This window comes from Vipera ursinii (genome assembly GCF_947247035.1).
Source record: "Vipera ursinii genome assembly, chromosome: 16".
NCBI lineage: Eukaryota > Metazoa > Chordata > Lepidosauria > Squamata > Viperidae > Vipera > Vipera ursinii.
In genome coordinates, this window is record NC_139529.1 from 5,952,105 (window position 1) to 5,977,166 (window position 25,062).

General features: G+C 44.5%; 1 protein-coding gene across 1 annotated transcript in view; it reads right to left on the reverse strand.

Moving 5' to 3' along the window:
- Positions 1 to 25,062, reverse strand: part of MED27 (mediator complex subunit 27) — a gene marked incomplete at its 3' end in the record, with an annotated part of 68,919 nt that overhangs the window by 37,650 nt on the left and 6,207 nt on the right. The window contains exon 3 of the mRNA XM_083374851.1: positions 4,708 to 4,838. Coding sequence (XP_083230977.1) covers positions 4,708 to 4,838 — 131 coding nt within the window. The remainder of the gene's footprint in view (positions 1 to 4,707; positions 4,839 to 25,062) is intronic.

Genomic DNA, 25,062 nt, shown 5'->3' on the forward strand with positions numbered 1-25,062 from the left:
GCGAAATCTGAACGCAGCCGAAGACGGTGGGTGCTCTTCGGGAATAAAATAAAAGAAGATGGAAGATGGGTGTTGCAGCTTTCTCCTCCCCCCCACCCCGAAGGCCTGACCCAATAGGACACGCCTTAATACTTCAAGGAATCGATTTATCGATGGACGATACACTTTTGGAGATGAAACGTTTACTGACAAATCGGCAAGATTCCACGGAACAGGAGGCCAAACCAGGTTGAACGGGAGCGAGATTCTTTTAATCTAGCAGAGAGGGTTGGGAAAAACCTGTAATTTTAAACCTGAACTTTTTTTAAAAAAAAAATTAGGTATAATGCCAGAAAAGACCGATAAACAAAGCACGTATTTGATTTTGCCTGTAATAATGGGCGGTAAGAATAATATCTGCACAATATTGGAAAAATGAAGAAATGCCGTCAGAGAAAGAAATAATTTTTTTTTAAAAAAAATACTAGAATGTGCGGAGACAGACAGACTGACTTTGAGGTTGAATGAAAAGAAGGAGAAACAGAACATCATCCAACTTGGGACTTATTTTATCCGTGGCTAGAGACAAGGAATAAAGGATTAGGAATTAAATCTGTGTTAGTGAATGTAAAACTCAGACAAGACGTTTGTTGGAACAGGTACTGTTGAATGTATGAAAAAAAATCAATAACAATTTTATATAAAAAAATAAATAAAATAAAAACAGAAGACCGCAAACACAGACGGTCATAAGTGTCTTTTTTCCCAGTAAGGTTGTATCACTGTAAGTCGAGGACTACCTTTACGCCTAAAGTCCTGCTGAAAATCATTTAAATTACTGGCTACCCCATCATCAGATAGCCCCCTAAGTTGATTCTATAGACCGTCCTGAACAAAACGCAGAGGTATCTTCCCCCAGCTGGTATCGTTCCTCCAAAATCCACTCTGTTGTGTTTTTTTTAACACTGGCTAATTTAATGTCCCAAAAATGCAATCTGTGAGGAATGGCATGATAAGCCGCACGAGCGGATATCAAAAACATCTCCTTTCATACCGCCCGTTATTGGAAAATGATCTCTTCCTTATTAATGCAATTCCCCTTTTGTATAAAAAAGGGATCGTCTCGAAAAAAAGCACACAGTATTTTAATCTTTAATTATATTAACTCTTCCAGGAGGAAGCAGCGACCCAGGCCTGTGGATTATTCTTTTATTGCATATTATCTCGGCGGTGCTTAATGAATATTGTTACAGAATGCAGCATTTGCCAGTAAGGGTCTGTGAATGCGAGAGAAAGAGAACGACAGAGAGAGAGAGAGAGAGAGAGAGAGAGAGAGAGAGAGAGAGAGAGAGAGAGAGAGAGAGAGAGAGAGAAGGCAAAATCAGTGTTGTAGTAAAGAGATTTAGAAGAGTAGAAGTTATTACTCGAAGTTTAGCTTTCTCTGTCTCTCTGGAATAGAAGCCTTTACTTTGTCAGATATCATTTGCGACTTGTTTGCACCCACAGCTAGGATTGTGCAAAATTCCAACAAAGTTGTACAGATAGAGGAAGACAACAAAGGCTTGATACAGGACAAATTTTATCTATAAATTAAGATCTATCCATCTTATCTATCCATCTTATCTATCTATCTATCTATCATCTGTATCTATCAATCATCTATATCTCTATCTTATATATCTCTATCATCTTTTTTTATCATCTATCTATATCCCTCTTTCATCTATATCTATTTATCTCATCCATCATCTATATCTATTTATTTTATCTAACATCCATCTCTGTCTGTCTGTCTGTCTGTCTGTCTATCTATCTCATTTACCATCTATAACTGTTCATCTATATCTCTCATCTATCTATATGCATCTCTCTCTCTCATCTATATCTCTCTCTCATCTATCTATCTATCTATCTATCTATCTATCTATCTATCTATCTATCTATCTATCTATCTATCTATCTCTCCATCTCTCTCTCTTTCAATCTATCTATTCCGTCCATTCCATCCATCCATAAGAAATTCTCCCATTTTCTACTGACATGCTCAACTGTACTTTGCCCCCCCCCCCAAAAAAAAACTGCTAGCAGTATAGATTAATCTACTTCAGGCTGATATGACCATGGAAAGCTCAGAGAGATTCTTTATTACGGCCAATGACACATTACAGACATAAAACGAGCATTAGTTGCGAAATTAATTAAGCACGTCAATCCAACGGCTGCGCGTCTTGCATATTACATGACTAAATTTGGCACTTCTGAAAAAGAGAGTTATTGGAATCCGAGTGACTGTTGCATATAAAACTGATCAGAATGACTGGGAAATTTGATTAAGTGGGAGGCTATCAGCTCAAGGTGGATAGCGACATAAAACAAGAGAGGATGGATCTATTCTCCAGTGGATTTGGTCTCTAAACGCTTTTACAATCTGAAGGAGAAGTTGCTTCTGACTCTCACTCTGCAGACAAAAAGAGAGAAAAGAGTGTGTGTGTGTGTGTGTGTGTGTGTGTGTGTTTTGCGGGGGGGGGGGAAGAGAGAAGAGCAAAGAAGTGGGGGGGGGAAGACTCAGCCCATTTCAAGGAATTACACATTTAAACATAGCTGACAGTGTTGAGGTTTGATTAATTTTGATTCCAGGGGAAATCTCCATTTTGCCTTTCATAAATAAAGCCCTTTACTGGCTATATAAAAAATAAATAAGTACATAAATATATTTTAAATCCAGAATTGAGATATCTATTTGTCCATCCATCTCTTCCTTCCTCCATCTATCTGTCTGTCTCTGTCCTTCACACCAATCCTATCTATCTATCTATCTATCTATCTATCTATCTATCTATCTATCTATCCATCCATCTATCCATCTACTTTCTCTTACACACACATTTATCGATCCACTGATCCATTGATCCATCCCCCATCTATCCATTTATGTCAGCTCTCTCATTCATTGAACATCTCTCTCTTTCTCCATCCTTCCATTTTCATCCATCCATCTCAGATGGTAGAGACTGAATTTAGTCCTCATCCGTGAATATGAGCCTAATTTATTCTCCCACGGTCCATCCAAAAGAATTTTAAACTTAACTGAATTTTAAATGTACATTTCTGTTCATTGTTTATATTGTGTTTTAATCATATGGCAGTACGCCAGCTAGAGTCACCTCGGGAAGATGGTCAACAAAGATGTTTGATCGTAATTTTTTAAAAAAAAAAAAAAGATAGGGAGGGGGCTAGCCAAAGATCTGGAAAATCTGCTTGTCTGGATCAGATTGTTTAATCGTAAAATGTGGGCAGCACTTGCCCTATTTCCTCCCCCCCCCCCGTTTTCAAACTATGATGAAACCTGGTTATGTGAGCTGTCAAATTTCAAGATCTAATCACGCGCCTTCCACGGTGCTCCCAAAATCTCCGAAGAGAGGGCTAGAAACCAAACAGCGATCCCACAAAATTTCCTCTTATTCCCTCTTCTCCGGGTCTCTCTCTCTCCCCCCCCCCCCCCCGCCCCGCAAAGTGCCAAAGACTCCTTGTTAAATCGCGTCCCGACTGGAGGATTCTCAGCCAGACAAAAACCTATTTCCTCACATAGTAGGAAAGTCCGGGGGGGGGGAGACGAGGGGTTTTAAGCAATTATTTAATTTCAGCCATCGTTCCATTTTTCTTGTCAGCCTGATGGAGAATAATGAGCAATGGAGAGAAACTTGCTAGCAGAGCACGGAGCCGGCTTTGTCGAGTGGGGAGGACGGCTGAAAAATTCACACACGCGTGCGCGTGCACGGATATACACACACACACACACACTCATGGCAATCCGTCAGTCTGCAAAAGATGGCAGCTAGGTGGAAAGCCGAAAACAAATGGAAACTGTGTCCTTGAATGCCCTCAGGAGACTCTGCCCATCTAAGCTACTTCCAAACAGGGGCTCCATCCTATCCCACAATGCAACAGGAGCCTCTGGACGATGGTCTTCATTCGGGCCCCAACAGGCAATCACCACAAGGAAGGAGCCCTTTATAGTGTTAAAAGTGACCTAAGACCGACCGACCTTCCTTCCTTCCTTCCTTCCTTCCTTCCTTCCTTCCTTCCTTCCTTCCTTCCTTCCTTCCTTTTCTTCTCCCATATCTTTCCCTCCTCCCTCCCTCCCTCCCTCCCTCCCATTCATTCATTCTTTCATTCATTTTATCATGTTATACTATTAAAAGACACAAGAAATACATTAAATTATTTTAATACAATGACAGGTGAATGTCCAATCACCAGGAGACGGTGAGTTCTAGTCCTCCCTTAGGCATGAGAGCCAACTGGGTAACTTTGGGTCAATCGCCAGGAGACGGTGAGTTCTAGTCCTGCCTTAGGCACGAAAGCCGGCTGGGTAACTTAACGCCAATCACCAGGAGACGGTGAGTTCTAGTCCTGCCTTAAGGCATGAAAGCCGGCTGGGTAACTTAACACCAATCAACAGGAGACGGTGAGTTCTAGTCCTGCCTTAGGCAGGAAAGCCGGCTGGGTAAATTTGGGCCAGTCACCAGGAGACGGTGAGTTCTAGTCCTGCCTTAGGCAGGAAAGCAGGCTGGGTAAATTTGGGCCAATCACCAGGAGGCGGTGAGTTCTAGTCCTGCCGTCGGGACGAAAGCCATCAGGACCTCTGACCTCACAAAAATCAGGATTCCTTTTGTAAACCAGATTTCACTCCAACGCCTTTCCCCCGTGCACAGGCTGGACACTTACTGCGGTGGTAACACCAAGGTGGTGGGCTGAGCCTTCGGCCTTCGCTTGGCAGAAACTCCCATCTGATTGGCTGACCGCTTCAAAGACTGCTGGTTCAGAAGACTAGAAGCCAGGCCGGTGTGATACTGTAGCTGGAAATAAGAATAAAAACGTTAGAATCTCATGAGTTTGACGGACAAAGTTCTAGTAAAGAATCCGGCTGCTTTCATCTTGGATTTGGCAATAGCAACAACGCTTTCTATTGGACAGATGATAGTATAACAGGAGGATAGCTAGCTTGGTCTACTGGTTAAGACATCAGACTAGACACTGGGAAACTGGGAGTTCTAGTTCCCCTGGATGAGGTTTGGGCCAAATCCCCAGGAGACCGTGAGTTCTAGTCCTGCCAATTGTGGCTGTAAGTCAAGGGCTATTTGTGTCAGGCTAAAACATGCCGCAAAGTGAGATCTAAATTTAACAAGGGGACCAATTTTTCCCCCCCACTTGTACATTTTGTCACTTCCAACGCTGTTGGCTTAACCACAATCCCAAACCTGGTTTGAGAAGGTCAAGAATCTTCCTTTCTGTCTCTTGAATCGCCTTAGGAAAAAATCAAGCCTGCTTTTTCTGGGAAGACCGGTCGTAAGCCAAGGGACGAACCCATTTGTGGAAATGCCCGGTTCTTTTTGGCTAACCTCGACTCTTCCCTCAGCAATTTAGATGCCTTGGAGAGAGCGGACTAACTTTGTTCTCCCCGCATTCCTTATTTTGTTGGCCAAAGGTTTAGCGCGCGCGCAGCCACACCGCCACCAAAGATGTCTTTCTTTCCTCCAATTTGAATGAAAATCCAGCCCATTACAACTCCGAGGGTCAGCAAATATGCCACTAAAAGCGCCTCCCTCATCTTGGAGCAGGCCCATTGGACCCATCTAAAAACAATAAATTAAGCGGTCCCGGTTTCTGAAACTCTACGTACCCCACAATCGGAAGCTCAATTAAGATAATGCGCGGATTAGACGTCTGCCATTATAATTTGGAGCTGGAGAGCAGAGGAAGGAAAGTAACTGGACCATTAAAATAATGGATCGTTATTAGTCCTAGGCATACAGTGGCTCGGGAAAGGGGATTTAAAGGAATGCCACAACAGGAGAGGGTGGAAGGAAGCTGTCAGGGAAGGCTGCAAACAGTCATTCCCTTAACCCTGGACGCACAACGGTCAACAATGCTTTCCAGTTGCCTAGTTGCGTGGAATTTGATAACGCAACTGCGGGGATGCGGGGATGGTTGTTAAGTAGGAGGACCGCTCGTTAAGTCTCTCTCTCCCTCTCTCTTTTTTTTTAATTTCGAATGGGCGCTAAACGAACGGATGCAAGACGAGGATTAGCTCTGGTCCTTCGTGACGAGAAAGAAAGACAGGCAGTCCCCGACTTACGACCGTTCGCTTAGCGACTGTTGGAAGTTACAACGGCACACCGAAAATCGTGCATGTCACCCGCGCGCCCATTTGCCACGATCCCCCCTGGCCGCGCGATCAAAACTCAAAGAGGCTTGGCCACGGGCTCGCACTGAGAGAGGGGATTCGTGACAGTTTGCCACGCGTACGGCCCCAGGGTCACATGATCAAAATTGGAGGCTTGGCAACTGGCGCGGGCTTGTGTCGGTTGAAGCGGCCCGGGGTCAGCTGATCCCCTTTTGCCCCCTCCTGACAAGCCAAGTCCATGGGGAAGAAGCCTGATTATTAACTTACTAACTTAACACTGCCGTGATTCACAACGGTGGCGAGGCAGGTCGTAAAATGGGGCAAAGCTCACTTAGCATGTGTCTCGCTTAGTGACAGAAAGTTTGGGCTCCGTTCAGCCCGTTAGTTGAGGATTACGTATACTGGGGGAACCACACCTTGGACTGCAGGGACCTTTGGGGACACCTCTGCTTTTTAACATCCTCTCTACTTGGCTACAACTTTCCTAAAGTTGTCGTCGCAGAATTTCTCCTGTGGAAGGATTTCAAACTTTATTATTATTATTATTAAAGGTAAAGGTAAAGGTTCCCCCGCACATGCGTGCTAGTCGTTTCCGACTCTAGGGGCCGGTGCTCATCTCCGTTTCAAAGCCGAAGAGCCAGCGCTTGTCCAAGGACGTGTCCGTGGTCATGTGGCCGGCATGACTGGACACCAAAGGCGCACGGAACGCTGTTACCTTCCCACTGGAGCGGTCCCTATTTTTCTACTTGCATTTTGACGTGCTTTCGAACTGCTAGGTTGGCAGAAGCTGGGACGAGTAACAGGCGCTCGCTCTGTTATGCGGCACTCGGGATTCGACCCGCCAAACTGCCGACCTTCCGATCGACAAGCTCAGCGTCCTAACCCACTGAGCCACCGCGTCCCTTGTTTATTATTATTATTTCTATTTAAAAAACAGAAGGCCCTTTTTGTGTTGGGTGGCCAACCCCTCTTGATTAAACAATGTCTGTTAATCATGTAGGAACGCCCCCCCCCCCAAACAACAACAACTTGAGCTTCCAGGAACAGAGATTCCATTGTCAAGATCTGGAAGAGCCCATTAAATATTTACCAAGCCATCTTTATAATGGGGGGAAAACGTCAAAGTTAATAAAACTGATGGGCAGTTCTTGTCCAACCCGATTTATATCTTATTTTAAGCGCCCCCACGTGCTGTAGTTTAGAGAATGGGGGCCTTCCTTTGCTGCTGGAGACGTTTTTTTTCTTAGCCCTGGGGACCTAGGCAAATTCCCTAGCCAATTCAGTAAAACACAAGTGAAGTACGGAGAGCAAGTCGAAAATATTTTGCAGGGATATATTTCGCGTTTGTATAAAGATTCCCGTGACGTAACAGCCCCAAACGAGACTGTTGTTTCCTCTGTGTCCTATAATATATATGTGGGTACGTGCATCATTTTGCATTCATTCATTCATTCATTCATTCATTCATTCATTCATTCATTCATTGTCATAGTTGTGTGGGGTCTATCGGAGGTGGTGACCCTTGGGGAGCCGAAGGCAACGAAATTTCATTTTAATGCATGCCCGACTAGTGTACACACCGGAGCCCCATCACTGGAGATCTTTAAGACAATCACCTGTCTGAGATGGTGTAGCTTCTCCGGCTTTAAGCGGTGGGGCTGGACTAGAAGACCTCCAAGGCCCCTTCCAGCTCCTATTCTCTTCTAAAGTGACAATAAAGATATGATTCTTATTCTTCTTTCCCAAGTGCTAATATTCCACCCTTCAGGCAGCTTCGCAGGACTGTGTGAAAATGTAAGCAGCAAAGCCAGCATCTGAAGCTGAACTACAGTTAGATGCCCCTCTAACTACAGTTAGATGCCCCGTCTAAACCACGGCTGATCCATACAATAAAATCTTCAACAGAGCGTAGTCAAAACTGAAGAAGCTTCTTGGATGAGAAGCAAAAGGCCTTCAAGGAAAAACAAAGTCCAATGGCCTTTTGGGGGAAAAAAAGCACTTTTGGGGACAGTTTTGGCAAATTATTTATTTATTTATTTATTTATTTAATTACATTTATATACCGCCCTTTCCCGAAGAAACACAACATCTTGGATTAGACCCAGCACAGAAAACCCACCAGGCTGCTGAAAACTGGTGTGTGTGTGCGGGGTGGGGGGGGGTGGAAATCACTCTTTTTCCTTTTCTTTTCGCCATCTCAGCGTTATCAAATTCCAGGATACCATTTGCCTGGCAGACTTGTTCAAAAGAGGAGCCTGCCGGAAACGGGTCTAAATTTAGCACCAAGCTCTTCGGAGGAGTTAAAACGGGTGACTTTCATTGTTTTTTTGTTTTAAAAATCCATCAAGTTTGATTAGGGGAAAAAAATAGAGGTTTTAAGGACTGCTGGGAAAAGGTGACATCCCCCCCCCTCTTTATAATTCACTTCCCTTGCTTTCACACACACATACACACACACACACACACAGACACACACACAGACACACACACACACACACACACACACACACACACACACAGGGCCGCCCCCCACTGTAGAGGGCATAAATCAAAGAAGTGCTTAGAAGACCATATATCACCACCTGGCATTTCAAAATTATTTACAGAATCCATAATATTCTCGATGTGAAAACAGCCGCCTCTCCAAAAAAAAAAAAAAAAGAGAGAGAGATTAAAAAAATAATTAAGAAGCTACAAACCCGGAAGAGAATATTTCTTGGTGCAAATATTCTTCTTTTAAAAAGCAGATTAGGACGTCAAAATGCAGATGTTCCCAATCACCTCCTCTTAGTCTCCTTCTCCTCCTCCTCCACCACCACCACCACTACTATTACTACAAAGTAGTACTAACTTTGTTGCATCAATTCCTACTAGCAATGGAGATTCTCGGTCATCCAAGTCCCGGTTGCCTTAAAAGTTTGTTGGTTGGTTTGTTTCAAAAGGCCACTGGACAGAATAATAATAATAATAATAATAATAATAATAATAATAATAATAATAATAATAATAATAATAATAATGTTGGAAGGGACCTTGGAGGTCATCTAGTCCAACCCCCTGCCCAGGCAGGAAACCCTATACCATTTCAGGCAAATGGCTGTCCAGTCTCTTCTTAAAAACTTCCAGTGTTGGAGCAATCACAACTTCTGCAGGCAGGCTGTTCCACTGGTTAATTGTTCCAACTGTCAGGAAGTTTCTCCTTAGTTCTAGGTTGCTTCTCTCCTTGATGGGTTTCCATCTGTTGCTTCTTGTCCTGCCTTCAGGTGCTTTGAAGAATAGCTTGACTCCCTCTTCTTTGGGGCAGCCACTGAGATACTGGAAGACTGCTATCATGTCACCCCTCACCCTTCTCTTCATTAAACTACACATATCCAATTCCAGCAACCGTTCCCTATATGTTTTAGCCTCCAGTCCCCCAACCATCTTTGTTGCTCTTCTCTGTACTCTTTCTAGAGTCTCAACATCTTTTTTACATCGTGGTGACCAAAGCAAAAACTTTGGTTTTTTCCTTGAAGACATTTTGCTCCTCATACAAGAAGCTTCTTCACTTCTGAAGCTTCTTGGAGGAGAAAGGCCAGTACAACTGTAATGAGCGAAACCAAAACAATCATCAAGGAACTACTTTGTTTGAAAGTAACCCAAGCCAGAAATAACACAATGACTTTGGAGAAATAACAATAAACCGGATTAAGAAAAGAAAGGTCCAAATACGAAAGACCAGGTGGCATGGTCTGGATCACAATGCCCAAGAGTTTGGCATCGGGGCTTTACCTGAAGGCCGTCCTAGCAAATGGAAACACACACACACACGTACGTGTAAGTACTTCCCAGTTGCCAAGCGCCCAAATTTTGATCAATGCTCCCACAGCTGCAACCGTGGGGGGAAAAAAAGATCACAAATCACATTTTTTCAGTCCCGTTGTGACTTCAGTTGCTAAGCGAAACGGCCGTAAAACGAGGACGGCGTGTAGCGGAAACCTAGAATCAACTTCCAGCAGAGGAAGTGGGGGTGTGTGTGTCAAGTCATCCAGTAACTGAGTTAAAAACAGGCTTGGGATTTTTTTTTTAAAAAAGTGTCCATCGTTCCCCCCCCCAAAAAAAAATTAAGAACTAAAATGAAAAGGAACGAAGTCTAAAAAATAATAAGAAAGAAAGAAAAAGCAAAGAAACTAGAAATAAAACAAACAAACTCAAAGAGCAAACTCAAGGGTCTTTTCCCCCCCCTGCTGTGGGTCCCCCCCCCCTTTTAATGTTTCTAAAGGAATTAATGGCCAGGGCTGGCGGCCGCACAATTTTTTCCCGCCTGTCGCCTACACTCGTGGCTCCCTCCACGCAGCTCTGCTTTGCCACTAGAAAGCGTTCGGCATTTTCATTATGCAGGGAACCTGAGCAACATTTCGCAAATTAATTGATACGTGGGAGGAAATGGCATCTGCTCTGGTTATAAAAAAAACAACCACCAAAAAACCCGCGATTTAACGATTGCAGCAAAACTCGAAATTAAAAAAAAAAAAGGAAAAAGAAAAAAAAAACACAACACCCTGCGATAAACTGTCAACAATTAACACAGACATGTCAAACACAAGGCCCGGGGGCCAGATCCGGCCCGCGAAGTGGTTTCATGTGGCCCGTGAAGCCATCCTGGAAACAGTGAGGGAACGGCCCCCACTGCCTTGGCCCAGAGACCCTCCTCCTGCCAGAGACCCTCAGATCTGTCCCACTCCTGCCCAGGCCCCCATAATGCCAACGATGTAGAGCTGGCCACGCCCACCCAGTAGGCCACGCCCACCCAGGCCACACCCACCCGGCCCCCTGAGGGCAACCGCAATGCTGATGCGGCCCTCCATGAAATTGAGTTTGACACCCCTGAATTAACAGGTGGGTAGATGTTCCTTTTACAATCCTTCTTGGTTCAAGTTTTTTTTTTTTTAGGAAAAGGCGATAAGTCTTACGCCTTCGGCACAAGAGGGCAAATATTTAGCTGGGAAAGAAAAGGCGTAAACAGCTTGGTTGGAAGAAGATGCTTGTTGAGGTAGGAAATACTCGGAAGGTTTCTCAAGATGTTCCATCCAAGGTCCCGTACGCTTGGACTTACAACCATGAGGAGGAGGGGGGGGGAGGAAGAGGAGGAGGAAGAAGGAGGAGAGGAGAAGGAGGAGAAGAAGAGGAAGAGGAGGAGGAGGAGGAAGATGAAGAGGAGGAAGAAGACAAAGAAAGAACGAAGAAGACAAAGAAAGAAGAACGAAGAAGACAAAGAAAGAACGAAGAAGAAGAAGAAGAAGAAGAAGAAGAAGAAGAAGAAGAAGAAGAAGAAGAAGAAGAAGAAGAAGAAGAAGAAGAAAGAAGAATGGAGGTGGTGAAGAAATGAGGAGGAGGAGGAGGAGGAGGAATCTTGAATTTTGTTTTCTTATATCTAGGAGTTTGAACATTGGAATGAATCCAGTTTTTTGTGCTTTATTCAACAAGCCCACGATAAGTACATTTGGAATTAGCTTGCTGTGCCAGCCTCTCTACAGAAAACATATTTAAATCAACCATCTAAAGATAATGCTGTAACTTTAATCGCGGGCAATGGGGAGGAGAAGACGCGCCCTTTTATATATATATATATATATCTGCCTCAAATTACAGCTATTTTTCAGAAGGCCCCACGTCCAAAGCTACCAGGCGCTGTTAGAATTTTTATACCCTCTTCAATTTCAGTTTGAGACTTTCCCACAAGGCAGCTCAAACCTCCCCAATCATCTGTCCTAAACTGCGAGACGCTTTCTTGGATCGCTCTGCTATATTATTAATAATAAAAGAGTACAGGTCTCAGGGACAGCAGCAATGTAACATTAACAGATACAAGCCAGCCTGAAAGGAAATGAAATTGTATATATTATCGGAGCCTTTAATAGGCCGGGGAAAGGGGAAAGGAGATCTTTAGCTGGAAAGGCCAATTTAAATTCTCATTTTATGCCCCGCAAGCACCCAACCCTGTCATTCCTAAAAATAAAAGTCTGGGGGGAAAAAATAAGGAATGTGCATTCCACGGTCAAGGTAGCAGAGGGCCCGGAGGACTTCCAACTTTTCGACAAGCCACATCGACGGAAGAAGCTGGGTTTTCTTAATGGTCATGTGATTCACTTAAGGACTGCAGAGAGTCGCTTAACAACCGTGGCAAAGAGGTGGTAAAACTGGGCCTGACTCACTTAGCAACCGCTTTGCTTGTTGGAACCAGAATGGTGATCCTGTTTGTAAACCGAGGACTAGCTGCAAGCAAATAGTAGAATAACAGGGCCTCGGAGCTGGAAGGGACCTTGGAGGTCTTCCAGTCCAGCCCCTTGTTCGAGCAGGAGATCCTACACCATCTCAGACAAATGGCTCTCCAACCTCTTCTTAAAGACCTCCAGTGATGGAGTGCCCGCAACTTCTGGTGGCAAGCAGTTCCGCTGACTGATTGTTCTCACTGTAAGGAAGTTTCTCCTTAATTCCAGGTTGCTTCTCTCCTTGGTTAGTTTCCATCTGTTGTTTCTTGTCCTGCATTCAGGTGCTTTGGAGAATAAGTTGACCCCCTCTTCTTTTGGGGCAGCCCCTCAAATACTGGAAGGCTGCCATCATGGGCCCCCCTACTCCTTCTTTGTATTAAACCAGACATACCCAATTCCTGCAGCCGTCCTTCCTATGTTTTAGCCTCCTGATCATCTTTGTTGCTCTTCTCTGCCCACTTTCTGGAGATTTTTTAATAATATGGTGACTAAAATCTCTTCCAGTCGGTAGACTGCAACTCCGTAAGAGGCTGGGCTGGGTTTTTCCTCCCCCCCCCTCCCTTCTCTGCTCTCCACCCAGTATTACATAACTCGTAAATTTTAAGCCGTGGACACAAAGCGAGAGGTAGAGAGGAGAGCTGCCTCAGCGTGTCAGGCTGGGATCCTGAGCAAGCGGTGATGCTTTGCATCCTGCTCCGTGGTTCATTATTCATGAACTAGGAGGAAATGAACACTTGTCTTTGCTGCAGGTATCCGCAGTGACTACTACGAGGAGGAAGGAAAAATCAATTAATGCGACGGGCCTCGCCGCTGCGTTCGGCACGCGGCCCAAAGGACAAGGCCCCCCACAATGAAATCAGTAAGTCATTTTTTTTTCCCCACCGTGATGCCAGGCGCTAATGAAATGCCTCCCACGTTGTGCGGTAACTAGCCAGGTTTCCATGTAAATCCTGGCTGGAATCCCACTGACCACGAGTGACTGGATGCTCATTTGGTTCCGTCACAGATGGACAAGCGATGCGTGACACAACACGGTCGTGCGCAACGCAACCGGTCAAATTAGGGAGGCTTTTTTCCCCCCCTTTTAACTGCTCTCTTGTCAAATATTGTGAAACACAATCCGCAGATACAGGCAGTCCTCGCCTTACGGCCCACGACGCAGCCCAACATTTCCGTTGTCAAGCGAAGCATTCCTTAAGTGAGTTTTGCCCTGTTTTTATGATCTTTTTCACCCCACATGCTGGTCCTTAAGCAGTGACCATATGACCACACCCGATTTTTAAGCAAGTCCATTGTTCCCACGGGCATTTTTTTGTTTCGTTTTGCTAGAAGCTGGAAGTAAATCCCAGATTCCTGTAAAAACCATTGCAAACCATTGTTTAGACAATGTTGACTTTGATCAAAGACAAGTTGCCAATATTCTTATCGTTATCTGAGCATTTCCAAGAATCATTTAAAAGCTGCCGGTTTGGGTCAGTCTTCATCACCAAACGATCAAAGCTAAGGCTGACACCGAAAATGTACTAGCTGTTGTAAGTTTCACGGGATTTTTTTTTTTTTTTGCAATGTGCTATTTATTCACACCCAGAGTCTCTCGGTTGGAATGGCTGAAGCCATAACGATCCAAAAGATATAAATAAAGATAGAATCCTGATCTTCCTGGCACGTTATGATTTCAAATACATTTATTTCAGGTTTGGCGAAAGGAAAAAAAAGAAGTTAGGATGGCGGGGTGCTATCAAAATGAGAACACCTTCCTATTTTCTCAGCCATAAATCTATTTAACTAAATTTCTAATGCCTGCTTGGAAATGCAGAACGGGAGACTGTTTAATCACCACAGCTGGTGTGAAGGCTTCCAACCGGTGACAAATGCGGAATAAATGTTAAACGTATGCCGATATACTCTCCTTTTTATTAATTTTTTTTTATTCCTCGCTTGGAGCTATACTCTCTTCGACCTCCTTGGAATTCATGGGGAAATCCCAATTGGGGCCATTCCCGTCAGTTCTCAGGAGGATCAACCATGCTTTTTTTGGAATTCAGCTCCAAAAGGAGACCTTATGGTGATCCACCATCCTAACCTGGATGGTGTCACCAATTTGCAAGGTGGGCGTCTCTTTTGTTCCTCAACACAAAGTCAACCAAGGGATTACCCAACTTGGTGCACCAAAAGACTAGAGTTTTATATGTAGTCCTCAATTTACAACCACAAGCTAGCCCCAGATTTCGGTTGCTAAGCGAGGCATTTCTTACGTGAGTTTTGCCCCCATTTTATGGCCTTCCTGGCGTAAAATTGTCACAAGTCACGAACTAGCTGTAAACCGATCGCAGTTCCCAACACATCCTATATCTTGGCAGGCCAGCTGGCTCCTTACAAAGGCCTTGAAATATGGCCCGACGTAAAACGCTTACGAAGTATTAGAGCTCTTTCAGCATCGCATTTAAGGATATCTAGATGTAGGCAACAGAAGTATGATTTAGAACAGGAATATGCTTAATGGGTTCCCCCACCCGCCCCTTCCTTTTCTGCTGCCATCAGAGCTTGTTCAACTCTGCTTGTTCAGAATCAGGCGCTGAAACTTCTGGGTACGTCCTACGGTAGGACTGACACGGTTGAGACGAAACTCCACGATCCTCAGCTGAATAAGGGCTGAAATGCCCAGACTGGCTTCGAAACGAGATAGCAGCCAAATAAATTAGATAGATAGATAGATAGATAGATAGATAGATAGATAGATAGATAATAGATAGATAGATAGATAGATAGATAGATAGATAGATAGATATAGAGATAGATAAATAGATAGATAGATAGATAGACAGACAGACAGACAGACAGATGAGATGACAGAGAAAGAGAGAGATGTGATAGATTGATAGATAGATCAGAGATGAGAGAATGACAGAGAAAGAGAAAGATGAGAGAAAGAGACATGAGATAGATAGATAAGATAGATAGATAGATAGATAGATAGATAGATAGATAGATAGATAGATAGATAGATAGATAGATAGATAGATATAGATAGATGATAGGATGGATGGATGGATGGATGGATGGATAGATGAGATGACAGAGAAAGAGAGAAATGATAGATTGATAGATAGATCAGAGATGAGAGAATGACAGAGAAAGAGAAAGATGAGAGAAAAAGAGAGACATGAGATAAAGATAGATAGATAGATAGATAGATAGATAGATAGATAGATAGATAGATAGATAGATAGATAGATATAGATAGATGATAGGATGGATGGATGGATGGATAGATAGATGAGATGACAGAGAAAGAGAGAAATGATAGATTGATAGATAGATCAGAGATCAGAGAATGACAGAGAAAGATGAGAGAAAAAGAGAGACATGAGATAGATAGATAGATAGATAGATAGATAGATAGATAGATAGATAGATAGACAGACAGACAGACAGAGACAGACAGACAGACAGACAGATAGATAGATAGATAGGACAAGAGAGAGATATGAGAGATGGGATGACAAGAGAGATAATAGTGATAGATAGATAGATAGATAGATAGATAGATAGATAGATAGATAGATAGATAGATAGATAACGAGAGATGATAGAGATAGATGGAGATAGAAAGATAGAATGACAAGAGAGAGAGATGGTAAGATAGATAGATATAGATTAAATGATAAATGGTAGTCACAGTCAAAATAGATAGATAGATAGATAGATAGATAGATAGATAGATAGATAGATAGATAGATGATAGATAGATAGATAGATAGATAGATAGATAGATAGATAGATAGATAGATAGATAGATAGAAAAATGCAATCATTTTAATCCTGCTGATGGTTTCAGGAAAGTGAAAAGCTCCAGGATAATGCACAGTATAAAAGTGAGGGACAGAAATCCACCCTACCATCTTAGCAAGAGGATATACTTCTTCTTGAATTTCACACCCGATTCGTAAGAATTTTCCTATTCCTTCCCGACCGCAGGATGAGGAAGGAATAGAAAACAAAGACTGGAAAAGCCATCAAATTAATTAGATATAAGAAGCTTGCAGAAACATTTTCTCTTACTTTCGGACTGGGGCTTTTTGATTGTGCTCAGCATGAGCGGAATGAAAATAGATTCGTCAAAGTAATTATAAGCCAGAGCGTTCCATGGGCCTCGGCCGGGCACGGCCGTTGGTCTCCCTTCTCCTCAAGAATGCAAATGATTAAGGAAGATTAAATACCTCCTCGGCTTAAATACTCTAGATAATGAGCTCCTTTCCTTCAGAAAGAAAAAGGGGTGTTTCATGTTGGCAGCTGACGGAGCCTGCTTTGAATTCTTTTAATTCGGAACAGCACCATCTGTTGTTCGGATTCCCAGGTTCAGCAGCAAAAGTTGAGATCCAACTTGGGAGGGGGGGGGGGAATGGAAGGGAACGTAAACCTGAAACAGGCTGACAAGGGGGAGGGTGCTGAACAGGCTTCTCGTCAACCGTGTGTTTTTTTTTAAAAAATAAAACTGGCTCCATATTAAAAACCATCTTCTAAGATGTGAATAGTAAGAATATAACTTTAATTTTAATCTTATCTTAATTTCTGTTTTATGTTATTGTTGTTAGCCGCCCCGAGTCCTTCGGGAGATAGGGCGGGATATAAGTCCCATTAATAAATAAATAAATAAATAAATAAATAAATAAATAAATAAATAAATAAAGGGAGGGGGTCTTCAACTGAACACAGAACAACAGAGTTGGAAGGGACCTCGGAGGTCTTCTAGTCCAACCCCCCTGCTCAGGCAGGAGACCCTACCCCAGGGGTGTCAAACTCAATTTCACGGAGGGCCGCATCAGCATGGCGGTTGCCCTCAGGGGGCCGGGTGGGTATGGCCAGGGTGGGCGTGGCCTACTGGGTGGGCGTGGCTAGAGTGCGTATGGCCTACTGGGTGGGCGTGGCCAGCTCTACATCGTTCACATCAAGGGTGCCTATGGGGGCCCGGGCAGGAGTGGGACAGATCTGGGGGTCTCTGGCAGGAGGAGGGTCTCTGGGCCAGGGCCAAGGCAGTGGGGGCCGTTCCCTCACTGTTTCCAGGATGGCTTCGCGGGCCACATGAAACCACTTCGCGGGCCGGATCTGGCCGCCGGGCCTTGTGTTTGACATGTCTGCCCTATACCATTTCAGGCAAAGGGCTGTCCAGTCTCTTCTTAAAAGCCTCCAGTGATGGAGCACCCACAACAGGGAGGCATTTAAGCTTTAAAAAAAAAACACCCCCCTCCCAAAAAAACTAAAAAATTCATTTACAGCCAGAGAAAGAGCTGGAAAGTAACTCGGCCATCGAGTTTCGAGGGAAACAAAGCGGAATTTTAAAGGAGAAACCCAGACAACCCCGATTGCTGTATTTTTCGTGCAAGACGAGGCCGACCGTCACCATTTCTGTAAAAATCTACTCTTTTACGGAGAAACAGCAGCCACTTCTAAGGGAATTAGGCGACCGAAAAATAAGCTTGTCAAGTACCAGGTACGTTTTAAGCATTTAAAAAGAAAAAAAAAAGAAAAACCAAAAAAAAAAACCCCACTTTACAGTATTTGGCATTTTTATTGTTAACGGTCAGCCTTAAAAGAGGAAATCAAAGAAGCTCATCGACACTCTCTGCAGCCTGGGAAAATTTATAGTCCTGCTTTAGAAAAGAAATTGATTTTTAGCCCGTTTGGTCTAGTGGCGAAGGGGGAGTTCCAGTCCTGTCTTAGGCAGGAAAAGCTGGGCGAGCCTTTTACGACCTTCCCTGCCTTGGTTGGTAAGCGAATCCCTGCGGCGTTTAAGTTAGTTAACACGGTCGTTAAGCGAATTTGGCCTCCTCCATTGACTTTGCTGGTCAGAAGGTTACCAAAAGGGACCCCGTGGACACGAGCCAGGTGCCAAGTGTCCAAATTTTGATCACATGATCGCGAGGATCACTTTTTCCATTGCCGTTGTAACTTTGAACGGTCGAGGGCTATCTGAAAGGGGGAGGGAGAGATTGGGTACAGATAAAATTTTGGAGACAAAAAAGGAAGTATTTTCCACCCCTTTTTGGACCGAAATCTGCCTAGATTCTTGTTGACGAGCTTCTCCTGTGCATCGCCACCAACGCTGCATTTTACATAATATGTAGGAAGGGTATCCGAGGCTTAAAGAGAAAAAGATTGTTCTCTAAAAGTGAGAAGAAGAAAAAAAAATCTTAAAGCTCCCCTTATTGATTCTTTAATGCCCCGGCTTGCAATCTCAGCAAGAATGAGATCAAAGCTGAGTAGTACCATATAGAGCTAGACTTGATCTTTCCTGATCACATGTCTGCTTTCTGCTTCGAGGCTTTTACAGCTAAAAAGGGTAGATGTGCAGGTACGAGCAGAATGGCGCCCAAATGTCCCCCACTGAAGTTGGCAAAACTTCGCAAAATGCATAGGCGATGTCCTGGTTCCGACAGATGAAACTCTTCAAAAGAACTTCGAGGTATCATTGACCTTAAAGGATCTTTTATTCGAGTAGCAGAACGTCAGCACTTACATAATCGAAGCCAAAAACTGAACTTCCCCCTCCCCTGGGCACGTCGTATCAAAGCACAATTCCCTCCTCCAATTAACAGTCATAAATCACATTCCCCAATTAGCTTGAAGCGTGGGCTTCCTCTCCAGCTAGCCAAATTCTTTATCAGCTCTGGGCTCAGTAACCTTGATTCTCAGGCTACGTTTAGTGTTGTTATGTCTAGCTGGACTCTCATTCGCATTTCCCCCCCCCCCCACCTCCCAGCATCATCTAACTCTAAAAGCGAAAGGGGAAAGATGGCGACATTTCCATCTGTTGTCAATGCACAAACATCCGATGTTAGCAGCGCTGACAGGCGACTTGCGTTAACGTCGCCAGTGGCAATTCAAACCTTTCTCCAATTTTTAAGAAGACCTGAGCACCAAGTTGCAGCTCGGTGCAGCTGAGAAGTAAGAGCGCAGGCTAATTTTAGAACCTTTATTTTTTTTTCTTTAAAAACAAGAGAGATTCCTCAAAGCCCAAACTTTAAGCCATGAATATGTATTATTATTATTTTTTTTAGAAGAAGAGGCTGTTTGGTACAGAAGAGCAGAAACCTGCTCAAGGAAATTCAAGCTTCCATTTGAAAAAGGATAATTGAAATGGTTGAACACATGGCAATTCAATCGCGTAATGCTTACGCTGAAAGAAAAAAAGGGAAAGACTTAGAAAAAGGAACAGACGAGGTTTCGCAAACTCAGGCCCAGAATGCATTTTCCTTCTACCTAAAAATGCAGATGTTTCTCTCCCCCAAACCTCCCCCCCTCCCAAAAAAAAAAGATCAATCCCAAATCATCACAACTCTGAAAACGGGCCGATCTGGCGGAGATGACAACCGTCCATCGTTCAAACATCGTTTCATCCGGACAAATTAAAAGTTGCCGCTTCTTTTTTTTTTTGCGCATTCCGCCACCCTGGACCATGCGATCGTAACAAAAGTGCAGTGATTTAAGACGCAAAGGTTGCTAACCTACAGAAGCAACAACACCCTGCAAGTCACACACACACACACACACACACACACACACACACACACACGCACGCACCCCTCTATCCTCGGTGGAAAAAGCCAATGTCCTAAATTGCTGAAATCTGGAGGGTGACCTGGAGACAAAGGCTCAAATTAAGCCAAAGCAAGCTGGGCAGAAGCCAAAAACACGGTGCATGCACGCAAGGCCAAAATGGCAACCCCGGCAGGCTTTTGTTTGGCCTTCGGCAAAGATGATTCTTCGCAAAAGCAGTCCACTCACCTAGCCAGTTGCGGCTGAGAACAACAGCCTCCTGTAAACCCAATTTCGGTGAAAAACAGTACGGCGCCATTAATGGCCAAAATGGCCCAGAGGGGAAGGAGAGGGTTTTGTGTATGGTGTGACTGTCATTAAACGCCAAGCTTTGTGCCTAAGCAGCTTGACCCACTTGGTGAAGGCCATCGGATCCTTGCGTGAGTTTTTTTTTTTAACTACCCACGGCTCCCTTTCACAAAAGCGTCCACCCACCTGTTTTGCGCCAGCTTTGCGCTCCAATTAAGGAAAGGTTTGTGGCAGTGGTGAACAAAAGCCACAATCCCAGTCCCCAAAGAAAAGAAGATGAATTGCAAACGTTGCAGGCTCTCTCTGTCGGGGAATCCTGTTGTGATAATGACCCCCTCAGGAAACGAAAGTCTGCAAAGGTTCACAACTTACAAATACCCTGTCATCTTGCTGGCATCCCCTCCATTTGGAGGATTGCAAATGTTTTCTTTTTCTGGCAAAGGCTGGGTTGTCCAAAATTAAGTGCGAGCGACGCAAAGCAGGAGAAGGAAGCGACTCGTGAGTGACATTGGCAAACGTATCCAAAATAGGCGAGAATGGAGTTGGAATGGACTAAGGTTCTTGCAGATCATTCGAGAACCTTTAATCCAGTGCTTCTCCCGCTTGGGAACTTTAAAAGTGGGTGGACTTCAGTTCCCAGAATTCCCCAGTCAATCAACCATGCTGGCTGGGGAATTCTGGGCGTTGAAGTCCACCCATCTAAAAGTTGCTAAGACTGAGAAACACTGCCCTAATATATCGGCGTATTTGAATTTTGACCCTAGGACATTCATAAAGACTGTCCCCGCTTGGCAACCTCCTAGTGCTGGGACTACAACTTCCATAATCCAAGGTCAGCCCGGTCAGGAGCTTCTCCCTAAAGAAATCAGACACACACACACACACAAACAAAAATCTCCCACGCTTTCTAAAAGCACACCTGCTGCAAGAAGGAACTAAATGGGAAGGTAGAGAGGGCTATTGCCTATTCAAAAGTCTCAAACAAACACAATTAATCAACATGTAATGTAAATATTTGCATATAAACACGCTGCTGTTTGAAAAGGATGCTCCATCTCACTGTTTATGTTGTGGTTTTAAGCCGCCATATGCCAACGCATGCGAACGTTCAAAGAAAGAGGATTTAGTCTCCACCAAAACCAGGCAAACTTTTTCAAGGCAACGGGGGAAAAGTTGAACTTTCCCTCCCAAAAGGCAGAAACAAACTTCAAAACACGTTCGGAATTCATCCGTTGCCAGTACCGTATTAAACAGGTTGAGCTTTCATGAAAGGGTGGGCTGGATCCCCATAATTTTTAAAAAAAACAACAAACAAACCCCACCTAGGTAGAAATTTCTCCAATAAATCCAAGTTATTGCTTAAGAGCGATGCGCGTTTTGGGGCTGGGGGCGCCTTTGAAAAAGATCTGGAAGTCGAGGCGGTTTACAATGCAGAAATTCAGGTCGCGGCACTGCTACGTCACCTTGTGCATGAATACAGATAGTCCCCTGACTTCGTTTTTTCGAAAAAAACCTCCAGTGATGCGAGCGGCCGCAATTTCTGGAGGCAAGTAGTTCCGCTGACGGATTGTTCTCTCGGGGAAATTCCACCTTAGTTCCAGGTTGCTTCTCTCCTTGATGAGTTTCCATCCGTTGCTTCTTGTCCTGCCCTTCTGGTGCTTTGGAGAATAGGTTGAGCCCACCCCCCTCTTCTTTGGGGCAGCCCCTCAAATATTGGAAGACTGATAGGGGCGCCTACCTATAGACCCGTCACAAGACCCATCAGGTGACACCCCACCCCCCAACCTGAGTTGACCCTCCATTCATAAACAGAAGAATACCAACCCTGGTGTCCTCTAAACTCCACTGGAGATGTTACCCAGCCTGGTAATGAAAGGTTGGGAAACCAACCCTACAAGCTCGGAGAACTAACTTACACCCTCATCCTATACCTGAGCTACATTCACCACTATCAGTGTTCCAATATTTGAGGGGCTGCCCAAAGAAGAGAGGGGGGGTCAAGCTATTCTCCAAAGCGCCTGAAGGCAGGAGAAGAAGCAACGGATGGAAACTAGTCAAGGAGAGAAGCAACCTAGAACTAAGGAGGAACTTCCTGACAGTGAGAACAATTAACCAGTGGAACCACCTGCCTCCAGAAGTGGTGAATGCTCCAACACTGGAGGTTTTTAAGAAGAGACTGGACAGCCATTTGTCTGAAATGGTATAGGTTTTCCTGCCTGAGCGGGGGTTTGGACCAGATGACCTCCAAGGTCCCTCCAACTTTTATTATTATTATTATTATTATTGATCGTCGCATAGTCAACCAGATGTTCAGACTGGATTTGGCATTTTTGTCTGCCTATCGAGTCCTTATCCAGGACCTAGGATAGGCAGATGTGGATGTTTGATGGTATTACAGATCTCGTCGCAGGATGGAAGCAGTTCCTAGTAAGGCCGCCTTTTGCAATTGACTAATGGCAAATTAACTAAATTATTATTATTATTGTTATTTTGTGCTGCCACGAAGAGGATCCCCTCAGGGACGTAAGGGATGGTTTTTCAGCCAGGAGACATACACCCCACCCCACACCCCACCTTGGCATCTCCAGGTAAGCCAGAGGAAGCCTCCTCCAGCGACGATCCTCCCGAAAGCCGACATAAAGCAGTTTTCCTTCCTTGGTACAAAGTCACCCAGGAATTGGAAAAAATAAATAAATCCTGCTGACTGGGAACCGAGAAAAGCCGATCGGTCAATTCTCTGTCATTTAGCAGCCGAGGGACAACTTGTTCCGTCTGCCAGTCACAACCAATTTGAAGGCGGCGGGGTGACGGATCCATTTCGGAAAGTGGCAGAGGCCGCAAGGCTCCCAAGGAGAGAGGGGGGGGGTCGCCCTGCAAAGCTCCCTCTTAACTATTCACATCCGATTAGCCGGTTTTCGCCCTGATCTGCGAGGAGCGACGAAGGTGTTGTTACTATGGCCTTCGCCCCCCCCAAAAAAAAAACGAAGAAAGAAAAAAAATCCATGGGAACGTCGCACGCGCAGAAGAGAACGAGGGCAGAAAAGGAAGAAGAGAGGTTGAAAAAGAAGAGGGCACAACCTCGGGGATTTTCCTGCCTTGGCCTGGCCCCGTTTTACGACCTTGCTTCCAACAGTTGTTAAATGAATCTCGCTGCCATTGTTAAATTAGTAAATCGGTTATTAAGAGGAATCTGGATTTCCCCCCCCCCCCCGTTGACTCGGCTTGCCGGAAGGTCGGATGCTCCAACCGTCATAAATATGACACAAAGTGACTTACGACCGGTCCTCAGACTTATGACCGTCACAGCATCCTTAGGGTCACAGGATCAAAATTCGTGCGCTCAACAACCAGCGTGTATTTACAACGGTTGCAGTAGCCGTGTGTGTGTGTGTGTGTGTGTGTGTGTGTGTGATGTGATTGCCTTGTGACTGTCCCAGTCAAGGAGGGGGGAGCTGGACTCACTTAACAACTGCATGATTCATTTAATGACTGCAGGAATAGAATAGAATAAAATAGAACAGAATCGGATTGGATCGAATCAGATCATACAATACAATACAATACAATACAATACAATACAATACAATACAATACAATACAATACAATACAATACAATACAATACAGGAAATAAGAGAACAGAATAGAAATAGAAATGGAATACAGCTGTAAGGGACCTTGGAGGTCTTCTAGTCCAGCCTCCATTCAGCTCTCAATTATGGTCGTTAAGTCGAGGATGCCTGTACCCATACCCAAACATGCTTAGGATGACAACACTTTGAGGCAACACCCAACTTAATCAACGCAAACTATAAACCACCCTCCAGACATTCTTAAAAGCGAGGTGGATTTCCTAAGAACAGGCTGCTTGACAATGGAAAAGTCTCAGGAGATGAGGCGTCTTCTCCATTCAAGGGGGTCGGGGGGGGGGAAAGCGCGTGAGCATAAACAGAGTTTTCTAAAAAGAAATTTTTTAAAAATTCAACCTTTAGAGTCTCCGAATCTGTTATTATGAGTCTACCAAGCCTTTCAGAGAAACCCAAACAGCAGGATACGTTGCTTCGGGGGAAAACATAATCTAAGGTGCCTTGGCAGGTTTAAAATCCACCCGTTACCCACAATGCTAATTTATGGCTTAAATTATAAGTTGGAGAGATCCTCTCTTCGCTCGGCCTGGCATTTAGAAACAGCCCTCTCCTGAATCAAAAGGGGGGGGGGAGAGAGAGAGAGAGAGAGAGAGGGAGGGAGGGAGGGAGGGAGGGAGGGAGGGAGGGAGAGAGAGAGAGAGAGAGAGAGAGAGAGAGAGAGAGAGAGAGAGAGAGAGAGAGAGAGAGAGAGAGAGAGAGAGAGAAACTCACTGACATCCCTTAGTGAAGATGTTACCTAGCCTGGAAACGTAACGTTCGGAAACCAACCCACCAGCTCGGAGAACTAACTCCCCCCCCCCACTCCTCATCCTACAGCTGAGCTACAGATATTCATCTCTATTGCTAAAGGACAGTGACTCTGCCAGCTGCCTCTGTACCAACGTCGCCAGATCTAGAAGATCCACGGGGGGGGGGAGAGAATTCTTGAATGTACGGCAGCGATGACATTGACGGCAATTAACAAGCTTCTTCTTAGTTCAATGGAAACCGACATCCAGAGTCCCTCCGTCCCCTTGCTGCTCACTTAAGGACGGGTCCCAACATCGTCACAGGCTACCTGGCCTGTGAAAAAGACTCTACACTTCTGCTTTCGGATATTCCAAGCCCCCGAATAGAAAGAGAAAGAAGTCTACGGCTGAAATTAAGTAGCTTTC